This window comes from Ahaetulla prasina, chromosome 14 (assembly GCF_028640845.1).
Source record: "Ahaetulla prasina isolate Xishuangbanna chromosome 14, ASM2864084v1, whole genome shotgun sequence".
NCBI lineage: Eukaryota > Metazoa > Chordata > Lepidosauria > Squamata > Colubridae > Ahaetulla > Ahaetulla prasina.
Genome location: NC_080552.1, coordinates 14,185,799 through 14,204,985, shown reverse-complemented (window position 1 = coordinate 14,204,985; position 19,187 = coordinate 14,185,799). Strand labels below are relative to the sequence as shown.

At 43.7% G+C, this 19,187-nt stretch overlaps 2 protein-coding genes across 3 annotated transcripts in view; one reads left to right on the top strand and one right to left on the bottom strand.

Annotated features, from left to right (window-relative positions):
* Positions 1–2,251, top strand: part of LOC131185080 (major facilitator superfamily domain-containing protein 1-like) — a 22,069-nt gene extending 19,818 nt beyond the window's left edge. The window contains exons 14-15 of one of the 2 annotated variants that reach the window (XM_058157181.1): positions 130–272; positions 348–2,251. The gene's annotated coding sequence lies outside the window, so the exon portion shown is untranslated. Of the gene's footprint in view, positions 1–129 lie in introns of both variants that reach the window. The other variant, XM_058157179.1, reaches the window with a different exon arrangement.
* Positions 2,234–19,187, bottom strand: JPT2 (Jupiter microtubule associated homolog 2). The gene is made up of 5 exons (XM_058157182.1): positions 19,033–19,187; positions 9,901–10,046; positions 7,879–8,021; positions 7,408–7,459; positions 2,234–6,796 (listed from the first exon to the last, which is right to left on the bottom strand). The coding sequence occupies exons 1-5, from the start codon at positions 19,074–19,076 to the stop codon at positions 6,615–6,617; spliced, it is 567 nt and encodes a 188-aa protein (XP_058013165.1). The 5' UTR covers positions 19,077–19,187; the 3' UTR covers positions 2,234–6,614.

Below are 19,187 nucleotides of genomic sequence, written 5' to 3'. Positions count from 1 at the left end.
AAGTTCCCGGCACCCTTATAAGGAAATAGATATTTAAAATCTCCGTAGCTCAAAAGTTCCCGGCACCCTCAAAAGATCTCACGGCACCCCTTAGTGCCGCGGCACACTGGTTGGGAACCACTGTGCTAGGTGCTATATGTTAACTGAAAATCTTACACTATAATTCTACAGCTGCCATGAGTGCCGAGATCTTTTAATGCCAATTTTGAGTTATTTAGTCATTAAGAGGTCTTCTTTATTTTGGGAAATTTTCTGCTGAAGGGATTGAAAAGGTTTTTTTCTGTAGATTTTAAATTGGATGAAAAATTCTTTATTTTGGGAAATTTTCTGCTGAAGGGATTGAAAAGGTTTTTTTCTGTAGATTTTAAATTGGATGAAAGGCAGGAATGTAAATTATTCTGTGCAAGCAATTGTATATAGAAACCTTGCACTCATTTTTTTTTAAAAGTCCTCTTGCACTGTTAAAAACCAATTATGATTTTCATCCTTGTAGCACCCACCAGTGTTATCAAAATCCTTTATAATTTTCCTTTTCTAAAATCATGAGGTTTTTTTAAGTCAAGGTCTGTTTCAATTATATTGGTTTCTTTTTAAAATCTATTCTGGAAGTATTGAAAATCCTAACATATTCAGGAACTGAGGCATTATAGTATATTCCCAGATATTTCAGTTTCCATTTCTCCTTTCTTGACTTCTTCCGAAGAAGGGTTCCAGTAGCTCCTCCCTGACCATTTGGGGATATAAAGACTAATATGAACGATTATTGATTTGACTGCATAATGGATATTGAATATTCTGAATCTCTTTAGCACAATGTCCTTAACTAGTAATTGTGGCTATATAAGTTGGTAATTTGTCAAGAGGCCTGTTTAACTTTTCTCTATATAGAAACATAATACCCATTAAGATAATCTATTAACACTGCTAACTATATTCACTTCAGAGTTAACCACTCTGGATAGGCCAAACCCATCCCAGAGGCATTTGATGCTTTGAGCCAGCAGTAAGTAACATGATCCAGTTATGAGTTAGCTTTTGGCTCTGCTGTCCCTCAAGTGGTTAGCTGGCCTTAGACTTGCACTGCAATTAGAAAATATAACAAGCCCGTGCCAATAACTTTTCCCAGCTATCTAGATATCTAGCAATATGTATCTAGAAAATTATTGATGAGATTCAACCACTTGGCAGGAAAATCTCCAGAATTTGGAAGAGAGTATTGCAGGCAGGTTGTAGACAGGCCTCCCTGAACATAGACGGGTGGGTTTCTGTATAAATACACAACAGCATTCCTGACCTCCTTCCTTCTATCATCTCCTGGTCAAATTGCAAGCTCATTTTTAGCCCAACTAGACAACCCATGGCCCAGCAGGACATCTTCTCAAGAGATATTTCCTGACCAGGTATCCTAATGTCTTCAAAATCGAATTCAAGATACATTCAGAGATGCAACTGCCTTGAAAATATCTCATGTGGAATTGTATAGCACAAACACACACCAATGCGGAAAACGTTTTATGACATTTTGCATTATGTCACAAACGGTTTTGGGAGGATTCTTATGTCATAACATGTTTTATAACGTTTGCCAAATTTCAATCCTGTGATTGAATTTGGGACAGATTCTGTAAAGTTGGCCCATTTAAGGCACCTTGGTTGAAAACGTTTTGCCCAATGGTGCATTAGGTCAAAGATTACAGGAATGAGATCTCTATGGAGACCCTCAGTCACCCAAGGTCATGGTTGTCCCAAAGAGGCAACCAGACTCTCTTGGTTTTTCCCTCAAAGTGTTTCACTTCTCATCAAGAACTTCTCATTCAGTTCTTCTCAAGAACTGAAGAAGCGAAACGTCTTCAGGGAAAAACAAAGTCCAGTTGCCTCTTGAAAAAGCACCTTTACTACAGGACCAGAGTTTTAATAATATATAGGTGCAAAACTTGGCTTAGATCTCCTACCTCCGCTTGTAGTAGAAGAAAAGTGACCTGCTACTCTAGGGAAGGTCACTTGGAATGCTAGAGATTTAGAACAGAAAGTACGATAGGTACATTTTTGTGACGGTCACTCACAAGAGGCCTCTTTGTAACATTAGAGCCAATCACGGTTACAAGCATCCCATCTACTCCTCTGAAATGATCTGTGTGCCACTTTTGCTGGTCCTTTTAAATGAACCATTGGGTTACGGCTTACCTAACTTTTCTTGGAATGCCTCTGTAGCCCAACTCGCATGAAAATAAAGATGACTAAATTTTTTTTATTGTCAAATGATATAAAGAACAACGGACACAAGCTTTATTTGTCTAATAGCAACACTCTTCACATTTGGATACTAGAGGGGGGGAAAAAAGGGATAGTGGTTATGTTACAAAGGGATTGAATTATTTTTTAAAAATGCAGATGTACTAGACAGCCTTGACTGATGAGAGAACCAATGGCACAGAAATGGATTCAATCAAGCTGATTATTATTTCCCTGAACACTATTACAAAGAAAGACTTAAAGGCATTTCAGTAGAACAAAAACATTTTTGTATTTATGACAGGAAATTCTGGGGAAATTCTTCTCATTCCTCGGTACAGATTGTCAATTTCACAAAAGGAACTGCTTGCATCTTCCCGAAAGTCTTAGGAATGAGTGGGTTGCCTATGGAAGCTTAACAGTCAGTTCAAGGGTTGAATGTCAAGGTTGCATAGCTAATGATTGTGCCATCTTGCAGTGGCTATTAGCACAAATAAAAGGAATTTTATAAACCTTGCTTCTGTTTTGCCCCCTAACAATCACATTCTTTACAATTCATGTAATATATACTGTGTGCTAGTTTGGTTACAGTAAAATCTCTTGATTACCAGTCACTTGGGAAGAAATGACTGGATTTCAGGAGAGGCACCTGGGGCTTAGACGATCTTAGTTTGTACATGTAAAACTCATGAGGCTATAAGGGGATTAAAAAAAGATTTGAAGAATCCATCAGCTCGACTCTAATGGACTAACAAAATACAGTTGTTTATTAAACAGCACGATTCAACATATTTGAGTTATTCTTAACTCCTAATGTAGGTTTTTTTTAAAAAAGAAAAATACCCTTTCTGGATACACAGTGTAATCCTCGAAGCCACCTCTCGAAAAAAATGATAGGCACAAAGTTAAATCAATCAGAACTTAAGGCTTAGCTGGAAAAAAAGGCTAACAGAGAAGCACTGGTGAAAACACCCCTTTGAGATTTTGCAATCCCAAGTAATCCACATGTAGCAATGACCTATGCAAATGGTATCCAAAGCTGACGTTGGCCAATTGTTCTCATTCGCTCGTTTCATTACAAAGCTAAGCAGTGTTTTCATTCTGTTTGTTTGTTTTTTTCCTCCATCTCCCTAGTATTGAAAGGGTGGTTATTTACTATAGCAAACCGTGTGAGAGAACTTGGCAAGAAATATTAAACCAGCGCTGAGTTTCAAGCACGGTTTGACTGTTTAGTTCAGAGTTTATCAAAATGCTGAACTGTTTCAGCTTCTGGTACAGAGCACCTCAGAAATATTTTGCAATGAACTTGTGATATTGCTGATAGATCAAGTTACTCTACAAAGGCCACTGGTTTTCTGATATGCTTGATGAATTCCAGCAGAAAATTTACATTTGACATTGAGAAATTTGGACTACTCATTACACCGTCTAGACCAGGGGTGTCCAACTTTTAAGACTCATGGACTTCAACTATCGGAATTCCCCAGCCAGCTGGGAGTTGAAACCCACAAGAAGTCTCAAAATTGCCAAAGTTGGACACCCCTGGTCTAGAAAGAATTCATCCCAAAATACAGACTTTCCCCTTCTGTCTCTTCACGAACTCACACTGCAATTATGGGAAACGGTGCAAGGTGACATCCACCCAACCTTGTACATTGCAAACGTCCTGGAAGCAAGAGTGATGAGGAGAGACCAGTAGGGGTCTTGAGTCAGGTCTAATAGTCAGCTAAGTTAGTCCTTACTTCCAGCTTGTGCCTGGAGATGTTAGCTAACCATTAAATATAAAATGTAGCAGGACTAACACTACATTTTCTCTCGATTCTATAATACAGCATAACCATCATAGCCAAGTTTCTAATTCTGCCAAAGACAATTTCGCAATAGACACGTGTATGGAAGCAGCCATCCTGCTCCTTCAAGTCCTCCCTTTCTTGGCAGTCATCTAATTTGCAACTCCCTCTTGCTTCTGTCCTCTTCAGCAAGATATTACATTTAATACACACCTCAGAAAATCTTCCAGAATAAGCCAATGGCTGCCATTTTGCCCATGCCTCTTTGGGATTTGTTACCCTGAGCTGCATCTGCATAGCAAAAAAGCAGACATGATGTCAGTAGGACACAGGCTGAAAAGACCCCCAGCCAAACAGGTGAATATGATAAGGGAGGAGAAACAAGGAAGATAATTCTTGATTTTATTTCCTAATTTTGCCTTCCCCTAATGGGGATTTAAACAATGAATGCTGGAATCTATTTTGGGATTGATCTTTTTCATAGCTTCTTGTCAGCATGAATAACAAATCCATTCTAGGGCGACTATGCTTGCTTTTGAAAGTCCTTTGAATTATGGAACAAGGTTATTTGAGTGTTAAGTATGGATCGGGGCTGCTTTATGGTGGAGTCAACTCATTTTTGTTCCAATGTGAAACAGATAACTGGAACATTACAAAAATAGGCAGTTTTCTCATGATACTTAAAAAGATTATGTCCACAGGGATGAGACCATACGATCGTAAGAAATGTTAGGGAAGGACAGCTGTGATTGGGGATAGAAGAGCATTACTTGTAAATCAAACTAAAAGAAATTTGACATTCCAGTTATCCAGACATCATACTCTCTACCACTGAGAGTTGTGTTTGAATGCTTCCTGCTGAGGTTAAAAATGGAATAAGTGGGTATACGTGCGAGAACTAAGACTGACCCTTTCCTAATGGCACTAAGCTGTTAGAGATAGACCTTAAGGGTCATCCTTAGGTCATCCTAAGAATCGGGTTAAAAATTCACAGGACGTTGATATTCACAGTTTAAGGGCTATAGCAATGTAAGGGTGTTTAAATACTCTCTTGCTAGTTAAAAGGCACAAGATGTTAGTGTTCAGTTGATAAACCTGGAAGCTCCCCGGTTTCCAATAACTATAGAATAAGTGACCTCTTACAGAAACGGTGTTTTGTTTTTTTTTCAAAGAAAGCTTTCATACTTACATTCTTCCAAGAAAGGACTTTCGATCACTTGGTTTTCAAGCTTTCTATTGTTAGAAGAACATTTTGGGCGTTTGGGGAGTGGTGTTCAGCAGGGGGTCTCCAATCTTGGTAACTTTACGATTTGTGGATTTCCATCTCCCAGAATTCCTCAGGCAGCATGGTTGGCTGAGGAATTCCGGGAATTGAAGCCCACACAAGTCTTAAAAGTGGCCAAGGTTGGAGACCCCCTGGTGTTCAGAATCTGGGAGGCCCCATGAATTGGCACTATGCAGTATTTGAAGTGGGCATAGGTGGGAAGGAGGTGCTGAGGAGGAGATAAAAGAGGTGAACATATAAGATGAAGAATTATTCCTGGAAAGCACAGGAAGGTGAATATGTGAGTTATGAGACCGTTGTAGTTAAGGTACTGTCCATTACTCTGGCCCCACCTCTTTTGTCACTGCCTGCCCTACAAGAACTGATGGGCCCCACAGTCTGATTTTTTCCCCCTATTTGCAGAGGGAGTGGAAGGGGTGAGCCCAAGGACTTGACAAACAAAACAGGCAGTGTCTAAGCAACATCTCAGGTAGCTAAAGGTAACTGAGGCTGCCTCTGCATGGAAAGACCTAGCTAAGGGGAGAGACAAGTCGCTAAAGGCAACCAAAGAGCAACAAGGAGAACAGACTAAAAGTCGGCATAAAATTAGAACCTTTCTGCAAACAGCAGCAGTTCGTGGCCTAATAAAAGTTACAATCTTTCAGAGGTTAGTGACGAAGGAGAGAGTTAGTCACTAACTTCTGAACTGCCTCCTTGGAGAGGATTCAGGCTCTAATTTTAAACTTATGTGGTTTGGCTTCGTTCTCTCAACACACTTTTTTTTTATGTGCTACTCACTATGAAGTTATACCCAACTGGTCAAAAGAGGAGTGCCACAAAGCCAAAGCTTCTAAAACTCTTCCAGAAAGGGATTTGTGCATGATTCATTTCAACTACAATTTATCTCGAAAACTGATTTGCTCCTTTCACTTTTCTACAAGATGACAATCAAGGGACGACTCTCTTTTCCAGGGCATAGTGGAGCAGTCTCTCTTCTTGACAAACACAGAGAAAAATTTGCTTGAGGCTGTGTTGCCTAGCTGGCGGATCAAAAATTGGTATTACACCTTAATTGGAATGTGTTTTGCAATCCATCTCAGGGAGTCTTCCTTAACTGTGTTCAGAATGCAGAAGGAAGGAAGGAAGCTCAGGGCTCATCCCTGTCTTACAAACGAACACCCGAAAGGCTTATGACGATGGTTGACATGGACTAAATAAGCCAAACTGCTAAGCCCCTCCCTCCTTCAAGCACTAAAAAATTAGCCTTTTGGTTCTGGTAATGAAAGCTTAAGACATTGGGGAAGGGGTGTGTGAGAAAGTGGCCTTCCCTAATAGAACGCAATGCTAGATTTGCCTCCCGGCGGGTTGAGGACTTTGTTGTGAGAACGCGGCCGTGGTCCCAGCCTGGGTTCGTGATCATCTATCTTGGGCCCAGGTTCTTTGGTGATCTCCTTCGGCAGGTCCTTCTTCTCACTCAACTCTTCTCTCTGTGGTCTTTGGTCTTCTGGAACTGTGCAAGATGATACGTGGCAGGTTAGAATATGATGGTCTGGTTTTGGTTTTATTCCAACTGTGTTGGCAGCGCTTGGATTTTGCATGCAAGGTTCCCAAGCATGGTGCGGTGTTAGATTAACTTACTACTCCCAGTTAGTCTTCTATTACTTCATCTGAAGATGTTAGCTAGTTCAGCTTATGCAAGGCTTCCCCACACATCATCACTTGGAAGAATGGGGGGGAGGGGGGGGGCAATCTGAAACTCTTAACATTTGAGGCATGGCCTGTCACATGTACATTGTTAGGATCATAAGGGGAAATCTCTCAGAAGGACAATAGAGTGGATCTCTCTCTCTCTCTAGAGCCAACCTTGGCAACTTTGAGACTTCTGAACTTCAACTCCCAGAATTCCCCAGCCAGTCATGCTTGGGAAACTTGTATGCAAAACTTAAGCTAGCTGGGGAATTCTGGGAGTGGAAGTCTGCAGGTCTTAAAGCTACCAATCTTGGACACCCCTACTGTAAAGAATATAGTACTAAAAGCTATAATGTGATTTTCAAAAGCTGATGTGATATAAAAGATAAAACAACGGAGCTGACCGAATTTGAGAAGCCATGCTCCAATTACCTTTTGTTTCCCGTGGTGAATCTCCTCTATCCTTAAATAGAAAGGTGTGATCCTGGATAAGAAGAAAGAAAAGGGTTCTAGATATTAACCAATACTTTGAAAAGGCTGTTTTTCATGAGAATCCTTTCGAGCTGTAAAAAACAACAACAACAAGTCTGGCAATCCAGCTTTACAAAGCAAGGCTTCTAAGGATGTGCAAACTCTGCATCAGTCCTGCATGAGACAGAAAAATCTTTATAGAGATTTTGTTTTGTGTTAACGCCAACGTTTCCCTTATAGTCAATTTTAATGCTAGATTATTTATATTGCTTGTCCAATCGAGATAGCATTAGTTTCGTAAGAAGTTTTTGTTGCTCAAGAGGTACGTATTCAACAGCTTCCTTTGTACAAACACAATTGCTTTGCCTACCTTGATTATTGTAATTTGGGCTCCTCCCCCACTTTTTTTAATGGAAGCTGTAAGCGAGTTACCTTGGGCTTATTCGGATGTGCTTTGATTGCGCTGACAGGTGACGGGGTCCCAAAGATATTGCTTGTTTTTCCTCCAGGTGGGTTTATAAATTGCCGGGATGCATTAGGTTTATGATCCTCAAAAATGCCGCTGTCCTTCCCACCTGCAAGACAACAATAACTGAGGAAGTTTGCAGGAATTGCTCTTCCTCTCCGATTCTCCAGGACAGGAGGAAACAAGCAGCAAACCCTAAGGTTAGGATGTTGAGGCCCTCCAGGAACCAGACATGCTTGTACAGATTTGGATAAGGGTTTCCTTTCTGAAATCCTGTTGATTTTCCTTTCTGCTTCTTAATATTCCTTTATTACACCCTTTGATCAGCATTACAAGTACAAAAAAAAAATGTTACAGAAAACTCTTTCTTGAAGAAATTATCATGTAAAAACAACACGTCTAAGCCAGAGATTTGCACCAATGTATGGCTCCATAAGTGTGTTTTACAATCTAGAATGTAAATGAAGCGTTAACATCCTTTAAAAGTTAATGTAAGTTGGATTTATCTATATCTGTACTTAACCGTTAAATTCTGAAATAACTGTACAAATAAACTATAAATATTATATTTTATATACATTAAGAGAAAGCCTGTCTTGAGATTCCCTAAAAGGGCCCTGTAGGAAGCCAGAGAGGTAGTCCTCAACTTACCACCATTCATTTAGTGAGCATTCAAAGTTACAATGGCACTGAAAAAAGTGACTTATGATTGTTTGTCACACTTATGACCATTGCAGTCATGTGATCCCCTTGCGGAACCTTCTGACAAGCAAAGTCAATGGAGAATCCAGATTCACTTAACGACCGTGTTGCTAACTTAATAAATGCAATGATTCACTTAACAACTTTGGCAAGAAAAATCGTAAAATGGGGCAAACTCAACAAGTATTTCACTTAGCAACATAAATTCTGGGCTCAAGTGTGGTCATAACTCTACGTTACCTACAGGCAAGAATTTCTACCTTCAAAGAACCACAAGCACAAACTCTCTGAGGATAAGGACTCCCTCCTTCCAAATAATACAATTCTCCTTTGAAGGATGTAGAAAGCAGAAAACAAAAGTTAATGTAGAGGCAAGGAACTGCCATGTCAAACAGATGTAATGCCAAATCACTCCAGGTAAATCTATCTAATTCCATTTGCCAATGAAATTATCATACTTGCAACTAGGGGTGTCCGCACATGTAAAAAATGTGGGAGCATTGACTGCCTGGTTGTAGTTACTATCTTGTCTTTACTCCTTCTTTGCTACACGTACCAGCAACTCCGAAGTATTAACATTTAGTCATTTAAAAAAAAATCTTACACTTTATGCACGTTCCCAAGGATGTGATCAGCGCTGTTTAAAAATTGTAACATGCTGTTGTTACAAAAGAACAAGATGTTGTTAGGGATCAAGTTGTTTACTTGTTTCAAAATCTCATTCACAAGTCAACTTGCAAAACACTCCACTTATGCACAGTAATAAACTTGTTCTTTTTATGAATATTTAACTCTGAAATTGTCAGTAAATTATGTCAAGTAGTGAACGACGGGTGTTCTTCTTAAAGCAGGACAATGGCTGGGACTATATAATCCGTTCACTGCAAATGAAATGTCGCGGATGAGTACAGAGTGATTTGTATAAAATAGGTAAGTTTGAATGAATATTATTTAGTCAAAGGTAGCTTAGAGCAATGACCATAATAGAAATAGCCATAGCACTTAAATACGCTTCATAGTGCTTTGTAGCCCTCTCTAAGTAGTGTACAGAGTCAGCCTCTTGCCCCCAACAATCAGGTCCTTCCACCTTGAAGGATGGAAGGCTGAGTCATCGAGCCGGTCAGGATCAAACTCCTGGCAGTGGGCAGACTCAGCCTGCAATATTGCATTCTAACCACTGCGCCACCACGGCTCTTCAAATGATAAATGATAGTTATCTAGTTTCATGAACTTATCAAACCTGTCACTCTGATTCTCAGTATTTTCAAAAAGTGTATGGTTCTTACCTGGGGGATTTGTTCTCTTTGGGAAATTCATAGGTTCTTCAGCTGCTGCAAATATGTTAGAGGCCATTTTCTGTGACTTGGAAGAAGAGGACACTTCTGCACTTCCAAAGAGATCGCTGGAGGGTCCACCTGGTGGCTGCAGCACCCTATTTTGCAGAAGATAATCCACAATCAACCATGATTATAAAAGATAGTCTGTACAAAGAAGTAGGCAGTGGGGGGCTAAGGTTCAGATATCACACTGGCTTCCATTTAATATAATTCTGTGAATTGTGGGATCATTTAATTTGGAAACCATGGTTTGGGTGCATGGAATGATGTGCAAACCCTGGTCAGCACCTGAGTAATCAAGGATCTTCTTTATCTGGAAGTCTTCAATTCCTCTAAAATATTTCTTTTGAAGGAAGTAGCCACAAGAGTTTCTGCAATACTTTTGAACTATTTTCAAAATTAACATTCGTTTAAATCCATGTGAAGAATTCTGATTATCAGAATTATTTGTACAATACTGGCAAATAATGCTCTTAGTGCAAATTTTTCCTACGAGAACTGTATGTATACTTCCTCCCTGCTCCCCGCCCCCCCACCCCGCTTCACCAAGGGATTCTTGCAAAGTAGGATCAACAATTGGCTTGGTTCTTCTTGCTGGCAATTTTCCTTTCCTTTTGGTTGCTGGGTGAGGCCACAACCACACCCAATCCCAAGCTGAGGAAGGCTGAACGCTGAGCTCAATTTATCCCTCAGGAACTTGTTCACACCCTTTCATGAATATGTGAAAACTACAGTATTTGAATAAACTTTTTTTAAAAAGATTATAGATTTGTATTATTGCCTAGCATAAAAACTGCTCTTTATTGTTCTCTGAAGGATTAAACCAGGGTTGCCCAACTTTGGCAACTTTTAAGACTTGTGGACTTCAACTCCCAGAATTCCCCAGCCAACATTCTGGGAGTTGAAGACCACAAGCCTTAAAGTTGCCATAGTTGGAACAACTCTGCATTAAACTATTTTAGTAGTGCATTTTATATCTGTTAAAGTCTATTAGTCTAATCAATTCTCTCCAAATTGACAGTCCTAAAATGTGCCAAAGTTTATCCAAAAAAAATTTCACCCTCATTTAACATGTTTGGAAGTTTATGGTTTGAGGTGGACTCACTGACACTAATAAGGGTGGCCCAGAAACATTAAAAAAAACAACCAAGTTTGGAGCTGGCAATTAGAAAAAGGTGGGGCTCATCACCAGCAACAAATGCAAAGGGACACATGAAGGACTGTATCACAGAAAATTATTAACCTTTATCCTTTGTTTGGGACACCTTAGCATACATTGTTAGACTACTTCAGTCAATGGAGGCTCACTTTCAAAGTAAAAATCAACTTGCCTACAAAGTTACAGGCTGCATTATTTAAGAACACAGCTTTGGTGGTAACCAGATAACTGAACAACACACACCCTGAAGGATTACAGTGCTATACGATACAGTGTAAAAAGCAAGGACACCTAAAACTAACTAATACAATTCAGGAATATGTTCAGAAATCTCAATCATTGTTTGTTGAGTAGATTATGTTCTAAAAAGGAAAGGAGATAAAATGTTTCATTGGTAATACCATTTTTGCCAAAGGGGGGGTAAAAATGCAGTTATAACCTGTTGCAGATACTATTATAATCCATGCCAGATGTTTACCATGCTTATTTCTTAAAGCAAATTTCCTTTACAATCAAACTGCTTGGATAAGAAAAAGAAATGAAGATAATAACTCCACTAAGGAATTACAGCTATTTTCTTTCAACATGCCATAGTGGAAAAGAGCCTGAAGTGTTATATGTGCATCCAAAGGAAATTACAGAAGTAGCCCAATCATTCAGACAGAGTTTGGCATTACTTCACGCAATTTACATGCAACCCATATTTTCACAGGCAGCTCATTTACCTCAAATTTAATTCAAAAAATACATTTATGTAATTGCTATTTCCAGAGCTCATCCCATGCTCTAGCCCTGAGGTATCCAGCCCTGGCAACTTTTGATTTGTGGACTTTTAACTCCCAAAACTCCCTAGCCAGGGAATTCTGGAAACTGAAGTTTGCAAGTCTTAAAGTTGCCAAGGTTGGACACTGGGGCTCTAAGTCTGATGCCTGGGGGGAAAAACAAGAGATTCTCGAAAGCTTGTTAAAGATAAGCAAGGTCAGGATCATGTGAATCGGAAGGGGATTCTTGTTTCAGTGCCTGGAGGCTAAAAAAGAAAAAACAAAACGGGACAGAATTCTTGAAAAGTTGGATCCTGCTTATCCAGAGACCACTGTGTACTTTGCCCACTCCTCTTGCCAAATGTACAGAGAGTGGGACATTTGCCCCTTAGGAAAGATTTCACAATCTTGGCTCCCCTTAGACAGCAGCTAGATTGGCACTAGATTGGCAAATGGAGACTGTCACTAATGGGGTTTCTGCCCAGATTTGGGTCCTATGCCATTTATGGCCTTTTCAGGAAGATAATGCCCTAGCAATACACCTCCATTACTTTGAAAGCTACTTAGAAGTGATGCTATAGAAACAATGGCTTACTAACAGCTATCATCCATTTCACGTAACCTCAATGCTGCTCTGAAGCCACAGACTTCTAAATACAGTTCTATGTTCTAGCTTTAACTTACAGAGCCCTGTATGACATGACCCTAAACCAGCTGCAGGACCATCAGTATAAGGCCAGCCCAGAGGATGGGAGTGAAGTGTTGAGGTTCCCTCCCCCCAAAACACTTCAAGAGTTTCACCTGGAGGAAACTGTCTATCTGGACCCGTTCCAGTCCGGCTTCCGGCCCGGTTACAGCACTGAGACGGCTTTGGTCGCGTTGGTGGATGATCTCTGGAGGGCCAGGGATAGGGATAGGGGTTATTCCTCTGCCCTGGTCCTATTAGACCTCTCAGTGGCTTTCGATACCATCGACCATGGTATCCTGCTGCGCCGGTTGGGGGGATTGGGAGTGGGAGGCACCGTTTATCGGTGGTTCTCCTCCTATCTCTCCGACCGTCGCAGACGGTGTTGACGGGCAGAGGTCACCCCGCGCGCCTCACTTGTGGGGTGCCGCAGGGCCGATTCTCTCGCCTTTGTTCAACATCTATATGAAGCCGCTGGGTGAGATCATCAGTGGCTTCGTGTGAGGTACCAGCTGTACGCTGATGACACCCAGCTGTATTTTTCCACACCGGCCACCCCAATGAAGCCATCAAGTGCTGTCCCGTGTCTGGAAGCCGACGGGTCTGGATGGGGAGGAACAGGCTCAAGCTCAATCCTCCAAGACGGAGTGGCTGTGGATGCCGGCATCCCGCACAGTCAGCTGAGTCCGCGGCTGACTGTCGGGAGCGAGTCATTGGCCCCGATGGAGAGGGTGCGCATTTGGGCGTTCTCCTGGATGAACGGCTGTCTTTTGAAGACCATTTGACGGCCGCCTCCAGGAGAGCTTTCCACCAGGTTCGCTTGGTGCGCCAATTGCGCCTTTCTAGACCGGGATGCCTTGTGCACAGTCACCACGCCTTGTGACGCCTCGCCTGGACTACTGCAATGCTCTCACATGGGGCTCCCTTGAGGGGCATCCGGAGGCTACAGTTAGTCCAGAATGCAGCTGCGCTGGTGATTGAGGGAGCCCTCGTGGCTCCCGAGTGACACCTATCCTGCGCCGGCTGCACTGGCTACCTGTGGCCTTCCGGTGCGCTTCAAGGTGTTGGTGAATGTCTTTAAAGCGCCCATGGCATAGGGCCGATACTTACGGGACCGCCTGCTGCTACCGAATACCTCTCACCGACCCGTGCGCTCTCACAGAGAGGGCTCCTCAGGGTGCCGTCGGTAGCGACAGTGTCGCCTGGCGACACCCAGGGAAGGGCCTTCTCTGTGGGGGCTCCCGCCCTCTGGAACGAACTCCCCCCAGGACTTCGTCAACTTCCGGACCTCCGAACCTTTCGCCGCGAGCTTAAAACCTACTTATTCATCTGCGCTGGACTGGGTTAGTGTTTTAATGGGTTTTAATGGGTTTTTAGCTCTAAATTTTAATCCTGGCCAATTTTAATAAGTTTTTTAATTGTATTTTAATTTGTATTTATTGTATTGTATTTTTACCTGGCTGTGAACCGCCCTGAGTCCTTCGGGAGAAGGGCGGTATACAAATTTAAATAATAAATAAATAAATAAATAAAGAGTACTTGGAGATCCAGCCGTTCCAAGGCTGATCGGACACTAGTTAGGTATTTTTCAAAGACCTACCTAGTGGCACTGAGGGTGGTGAAGCGTTCTTACGCTTCCTCCCTCATTGCGTCGGCAGATAACCGCCCGGCCGCCCTGTTTCGGGTGACCCGTTCCCTCCTACACCAGGGGGGACGGGATGACCCCTTGCAGGGACGTGCCGAGGAGTTTAGTGGTTATCTATACGATAAAATCGCTCAGCTTCGGGATAGTTTGGACCAAGATTGCGATGATCCGGATGAGATGACTGAGACGCGTCTTGTTGATGTTGTTTGGGATGGGTTTGATTCTGTGGCTCTCGAGGACGTGGACAGGTTGCTAGGGAGGTTACATGCCACTACATGTTTACTGGACCCATGCCCCTCCTGGTTGGTGCTGGCCACTCAGGAGGTGACACGAGGCTGGCTCCGGGGAATTATAAATGCTTCTTTGTTGGAGGGGGTCTTTCCCGCCGCCTTGAAAGAGGCGGTGGTGAGACCCCTCCTCAAGAAGCCTTCCCTGGACCCAGCTATTTTGGGTAATTACCGTCCAGTCTCCAACCTTCGCTTTGTGGCGAAGGTTGTAGAGAGTGTGGTGGCGTGGCAGCTCCCCCAGTACCTGGATGAAGCTGTCTATCTAGACCCGTTCCAGTCCAGCTTCCGGTCTGGGTATAGCACGGAGACAGCTTTGGTCGCGTTGGTGGATGACCTCTGGAGGGTCAGGGATAGGGGTTGTTCCTCTGCCCTGGTCCTGTTAGATCTCTCATCGGCTTTTGATACCATCGACCATGGTATCCTGCTGCGCCGGTTGGAGGGGTTGGGAGTGGGAGGCACCGTTTATCGGTGGTTCTCCTCCTACCTCTCTGACCGGTCGCAGACGGTGTTGACAGGGGGGCAGAGATCGACCGCGAGGCGCCTCACTTGTGGGGTGCCTCAGGGGTCGATTCTCTCGCCTCTCCTGTTCAACATCTATATGAAGCCGTTGTGCGAGGTCATCAGTGGCTTTGGGGTGAGTTACCAACTGTACGCTGATGATACTCAGCTGTACTTTTCCACCCCAGGCCACCCCAACGAAGCTGTCGAAGTGCTGTCCCGTTGCCTGGAAGCCGTACGGGTCTGGATGGGGAGAAACAGACTCAGACTCAATCCATCCAAGACGGAGTGGCTGTGGATGCCGGCACCCCGGTACAGTCAGCTGCAACCGCGGCTGACTGTTGGGGGCGAGTCATTGGCCCCAACAGAAAGGGTACGCAACTTGGCCGTTCTCCTGGATGGACGGCTGTCGTTTCAAGATCATTTGGCGGCCGTCTCCAGGAGAGCTTTTTACCAGGTTCGCCTGGTCCGCCAGTTGCGCCCCTTTCTTGACCGGGATGCCTTATGCACGGTCACTCATGCTCTCGTCACTTCTCGTCTGGATTATTGCAATGCTCTCTACATGGGGCTACCCCTGAAGTGCACTCGGAGACTCCAGTTAGTCCAGAATGCAGCTGCGCGGGTGATTGAGGGAGCATCACGTTGCTCCCGGGTAACACCACTCCTGCGCAGTCTGCACTGGCTACCTGTGGTCTTTCGGGTGCGCTTCAAGGTGCTGGTTACCACCTTTAAAGCGCTCCATGGCTTAGGGCCCGGGTACTTACGGGACCGCCTGCTGTTACCTCATGCCTCCCACCGACCCGTGCGCTCTCACAGAGAGGGTCTTCTCAGGGTGCCATCCGCCAAGCAATGTCGGCTGGCGGCCCCCAGGGGAAGGGCCTTCTCTGTGGGAGCACCTACTCTCTGGAACGAACTTCCCCCCGGTTTACGCCAATTACCCGACCTTCGGACCTTTCGCCGGGAATTGAAAACCTATCTATTTATCCAAGCGGGACTGGCCTGAATTTTAAATTTTTAATTTTTTTTCAATTTTAATAATTTTATTGGGTATTTTAATATGGTCAATTTGACGGTTTTAATTTCGGCCTTTATTGAATAAGTTTTTTAATTGTTATTTTAAGTTTGTATATTTAACTGTTTTAATGTAGGCTGTACACCGCCCTGAGTCCTTCGGGAGAAGGGCGGTATAAAAGTTTAAATAATAAATAAATAAATAATAAGATAAGAGAGGAAATTAAGGTGCATTGCTTTCATGATGCTCCATTATGCTTCATTTTTATTTCCAGAGATGCAAATGGTTCACTGTTACATGCTGGAATGCAGTTCACATTGACTTTTTTAAAGGATTTAGATACCAGAGTTGAAGTAATGCTCTGGCACTAGAGAAGAATTGTTTTGTGGTGTTTACTGTTGCCTTTATGTACTTTATTTGTTGCAAACCACTCCCAGTTGTTTGGAGCTAGTGGTCTAAACATGAAATACTGAATAAATACAATATTGGCTGTTTTAAGTTATGACCTACATAGTTAAAAAAAAGGATTGAATTTCAACTTTTATCCCGAGTTACTGCTTCATAAAAACAAAAAAAGCCCACTGCACATGGCCTGAAAGAGCAATTCCTTGGCAGTTTTAGAGAAAAGATTTTACGCCTCAGGCAAGACACGAAACTGCAGAGATGCAGAATTACAGCAAAGATCTCCCGTCTCACAACCCACACCCACTTTGTAACAAAGCAAGCAAATGCAATTGAGCCTTCTTGGAATTTTATACCACACAGCATGGTTGGGTGGCACCTGATTCCCTTTGGCAATCAAAAATTTATGCTGAAGTATTGCAACTCCAAAACTAGTAATCAGGCAGAAGGTTCAAAAGAACAACAACCAAACCCCTCTTGCTCATTTGAAATCCTATTCAGATTCGTTTTCATAATCCCTCAAGGCAAAGGCAGCTGCTGCTCAACATGTGCCCGTTAAAAAGTAGTTCCTGGAACATGCAGAATATTGTTCTAATGACATAGCCAAATTCAATGGAAATTGCTACAGGTCTATTTATTCAATTCCAGAAATGCTGTTTAGCAGATTATACAAACCCTGAAAACCCCTGAAAGCAAACACCGGCAATAAAATCGTAGAACATAACAACCAGCGTGTCACCACCCAGACAAATCGATTTTGCAGCGGAGCATTTTTATAATTTGGGAAGATAATCCCAAGGTGAGCTCTAGACCCACTTTAGGCACAGAAGCTGGGTGACTTTGAGCCCGTAGTGCTTTCTCAGCCCAACCCATTTTACAAGATTGCTGTGGGGGAAAACAGGAAGAGGAAGGAATCTTATGTATCTTGGCTGCCTTGAGTTACTTATAACCGGCCAGAATCACTTAGGCAAGACAGGTGAAGTAGATACTTAATAAATGAAATAAAGATAAGAATCAAACAAATAAACAAACTGGGCTGGATGCCATAAATAAGATGTAATAAATAACCACTTAGTTCAGCAGGACTGGGAACCTTCTGGCCAGAACATCTTTCACAGAATGTTTCCCACCAGCAGCCTTACAGAATAACAAAACTGGAAGGAACCTTAGAGGTCTTCTAGTCCAACCCCTTTGCTCAACCCCTGTACCATTCCAAACAAAGGGCTGTGCAATCCCTTCTTAAAAACCTCTAATATAATACTTCTGGAGGCAAGTTGTTCCACTGGTTAATTATTCTATCAGGAAATTTCTCCTTCATTCTAAGTTGCTTCTCTCCTTGATTAGTTTCCACCCATTGCTTCTTGTCCTGCCCCCAGGTGCTTTGGAGAATCCTTCTTCTTTGTGGCAGCCCCTGAGGTATTGGAAGACTGCTATCATGTCTCCCCTAGTCCTTCTTTTCATTAAACTAGGCATACCCAGTTCCTGCAGCCATTCGTCATATGTTTTAGCCTCCAGTCCCCTAATCAGCTTTGTTGCTCTTCTCTTCACTCTTTCTAGAGTCTCAACATCCTTTTTACATTAGGGCGACCCAAACTGGCTGCAATGATTCCAGGTGTGGCCTTACCAAGGCATTATAAATGAATAGATAGACAGATAGATATAGATACAGCAATAAAAAGATAAATAGAGACAGAGAGAGATATATAGAGACAGCAATAAAGAGATAGATATAGATACAGCAATAAAAAGATAAATAGAGACAGAGAGAGATATATAGAGACAGCAATAAAGAGATAGATATAGATACAGCGATAAAAAGATAAATATATAGAGAGAGATATAGAGACAGCAATAGATAGACAGATAGATAGATATTTTATATTATATATTTTGCTCCAGGCAAGGCAGACACAATAAGATGCTGCCCACCCCACCCTTCGTGTTGCAGGGTTCCTTTTTTTTGGGGGGGGGAGGAGGGAGACGACCACTGCCTCGAGGACCCCCACAAAGGACAGACAACGCCCCCTCCCATCCCACCCCACCCAAGACCACCGGGGGGGGGGCTCCAGCCGACAGGTCGACCCCCCTCCCCGCGCCCTCAGGCGAGCCGAGTCGCTTCTCCGCTGCCGGCATCAAGAGAGAAAGGGGGGGGGTTCTCCTCGCGACCTCCCCGGCGACGCCCCAGGCGGGGATTCACCCTTCCCCCATTTCCAGGGGAGACCCAAACCAGGTGCCCCTCCCCCCACGGGACGCCCCGTGGAATCTGGTCCCTGGCTGGGTGGCTTGCGTGGAAACGGGAAGCGGGGGTGGGGAGGAAATCCTCCACGCCCGGGTTTTCACGCGTCGTGTGAAGGCGACCTGAGGGTTTCGCTAAGCCGGGGGAAGGGGGGAGGGGCTGGGGGGGAAGAAAACCTCCGCCTCTTCACCTCCCTTCAAGGCGGCGTCCACGTGTTCCTCGACGCGCGCCCGGCAAGAGGCGTCGAGGTGCGGCGGCATGGGTCGGAGGGTAAAGTCTCAAGGCTGGGGATGCTGGGATTTGGAGTCCCCGCCTCACAGCGCGGTGGCCCGGAGCTTTCTGAGGTAAAAAAAAAAAAAAGACAACAGCAACCGCACCCACCGCGGCCGGCCTCACCTGGAGCTGGGTCTAGCCGGGTCGGACTCGGGCCCTTGGAACATGGTGGCCGGCAGAGCGGAGCGAGAGCGAGCGACCGCCACCGAAGCTTCTCCGTTACCCGCCCAGCCGCGCGACTCGCCTCAGTCTCTCCCGCGTCTCTCCTGGCCGGACGC

Bases quoted from the DNA above. Each gene is read 5' to 3' on its own strand.
- JPT2 (XM_058157182.1), bottom strand. From the start codon at position 19,076: ATGTTCCAAGGGCCCGAGTCCGACCCGGCTAGACCCAGCTCCAG. The intron at 10,047-19,032 runs GTGAGGCCGGCC...TCTGCAAAATAG, and splicing joins CCGGCTAGACCCAGCTCCAG to GGTGCTGCAGCCACCAGGTG. The intron at 7,460-7,878 runs GTAACTCGCTTA...CTTCTTATCCAG, and splicing joins CACATCCGAATAAGCCCAAG to GATCACACCTTTCTATTTAA.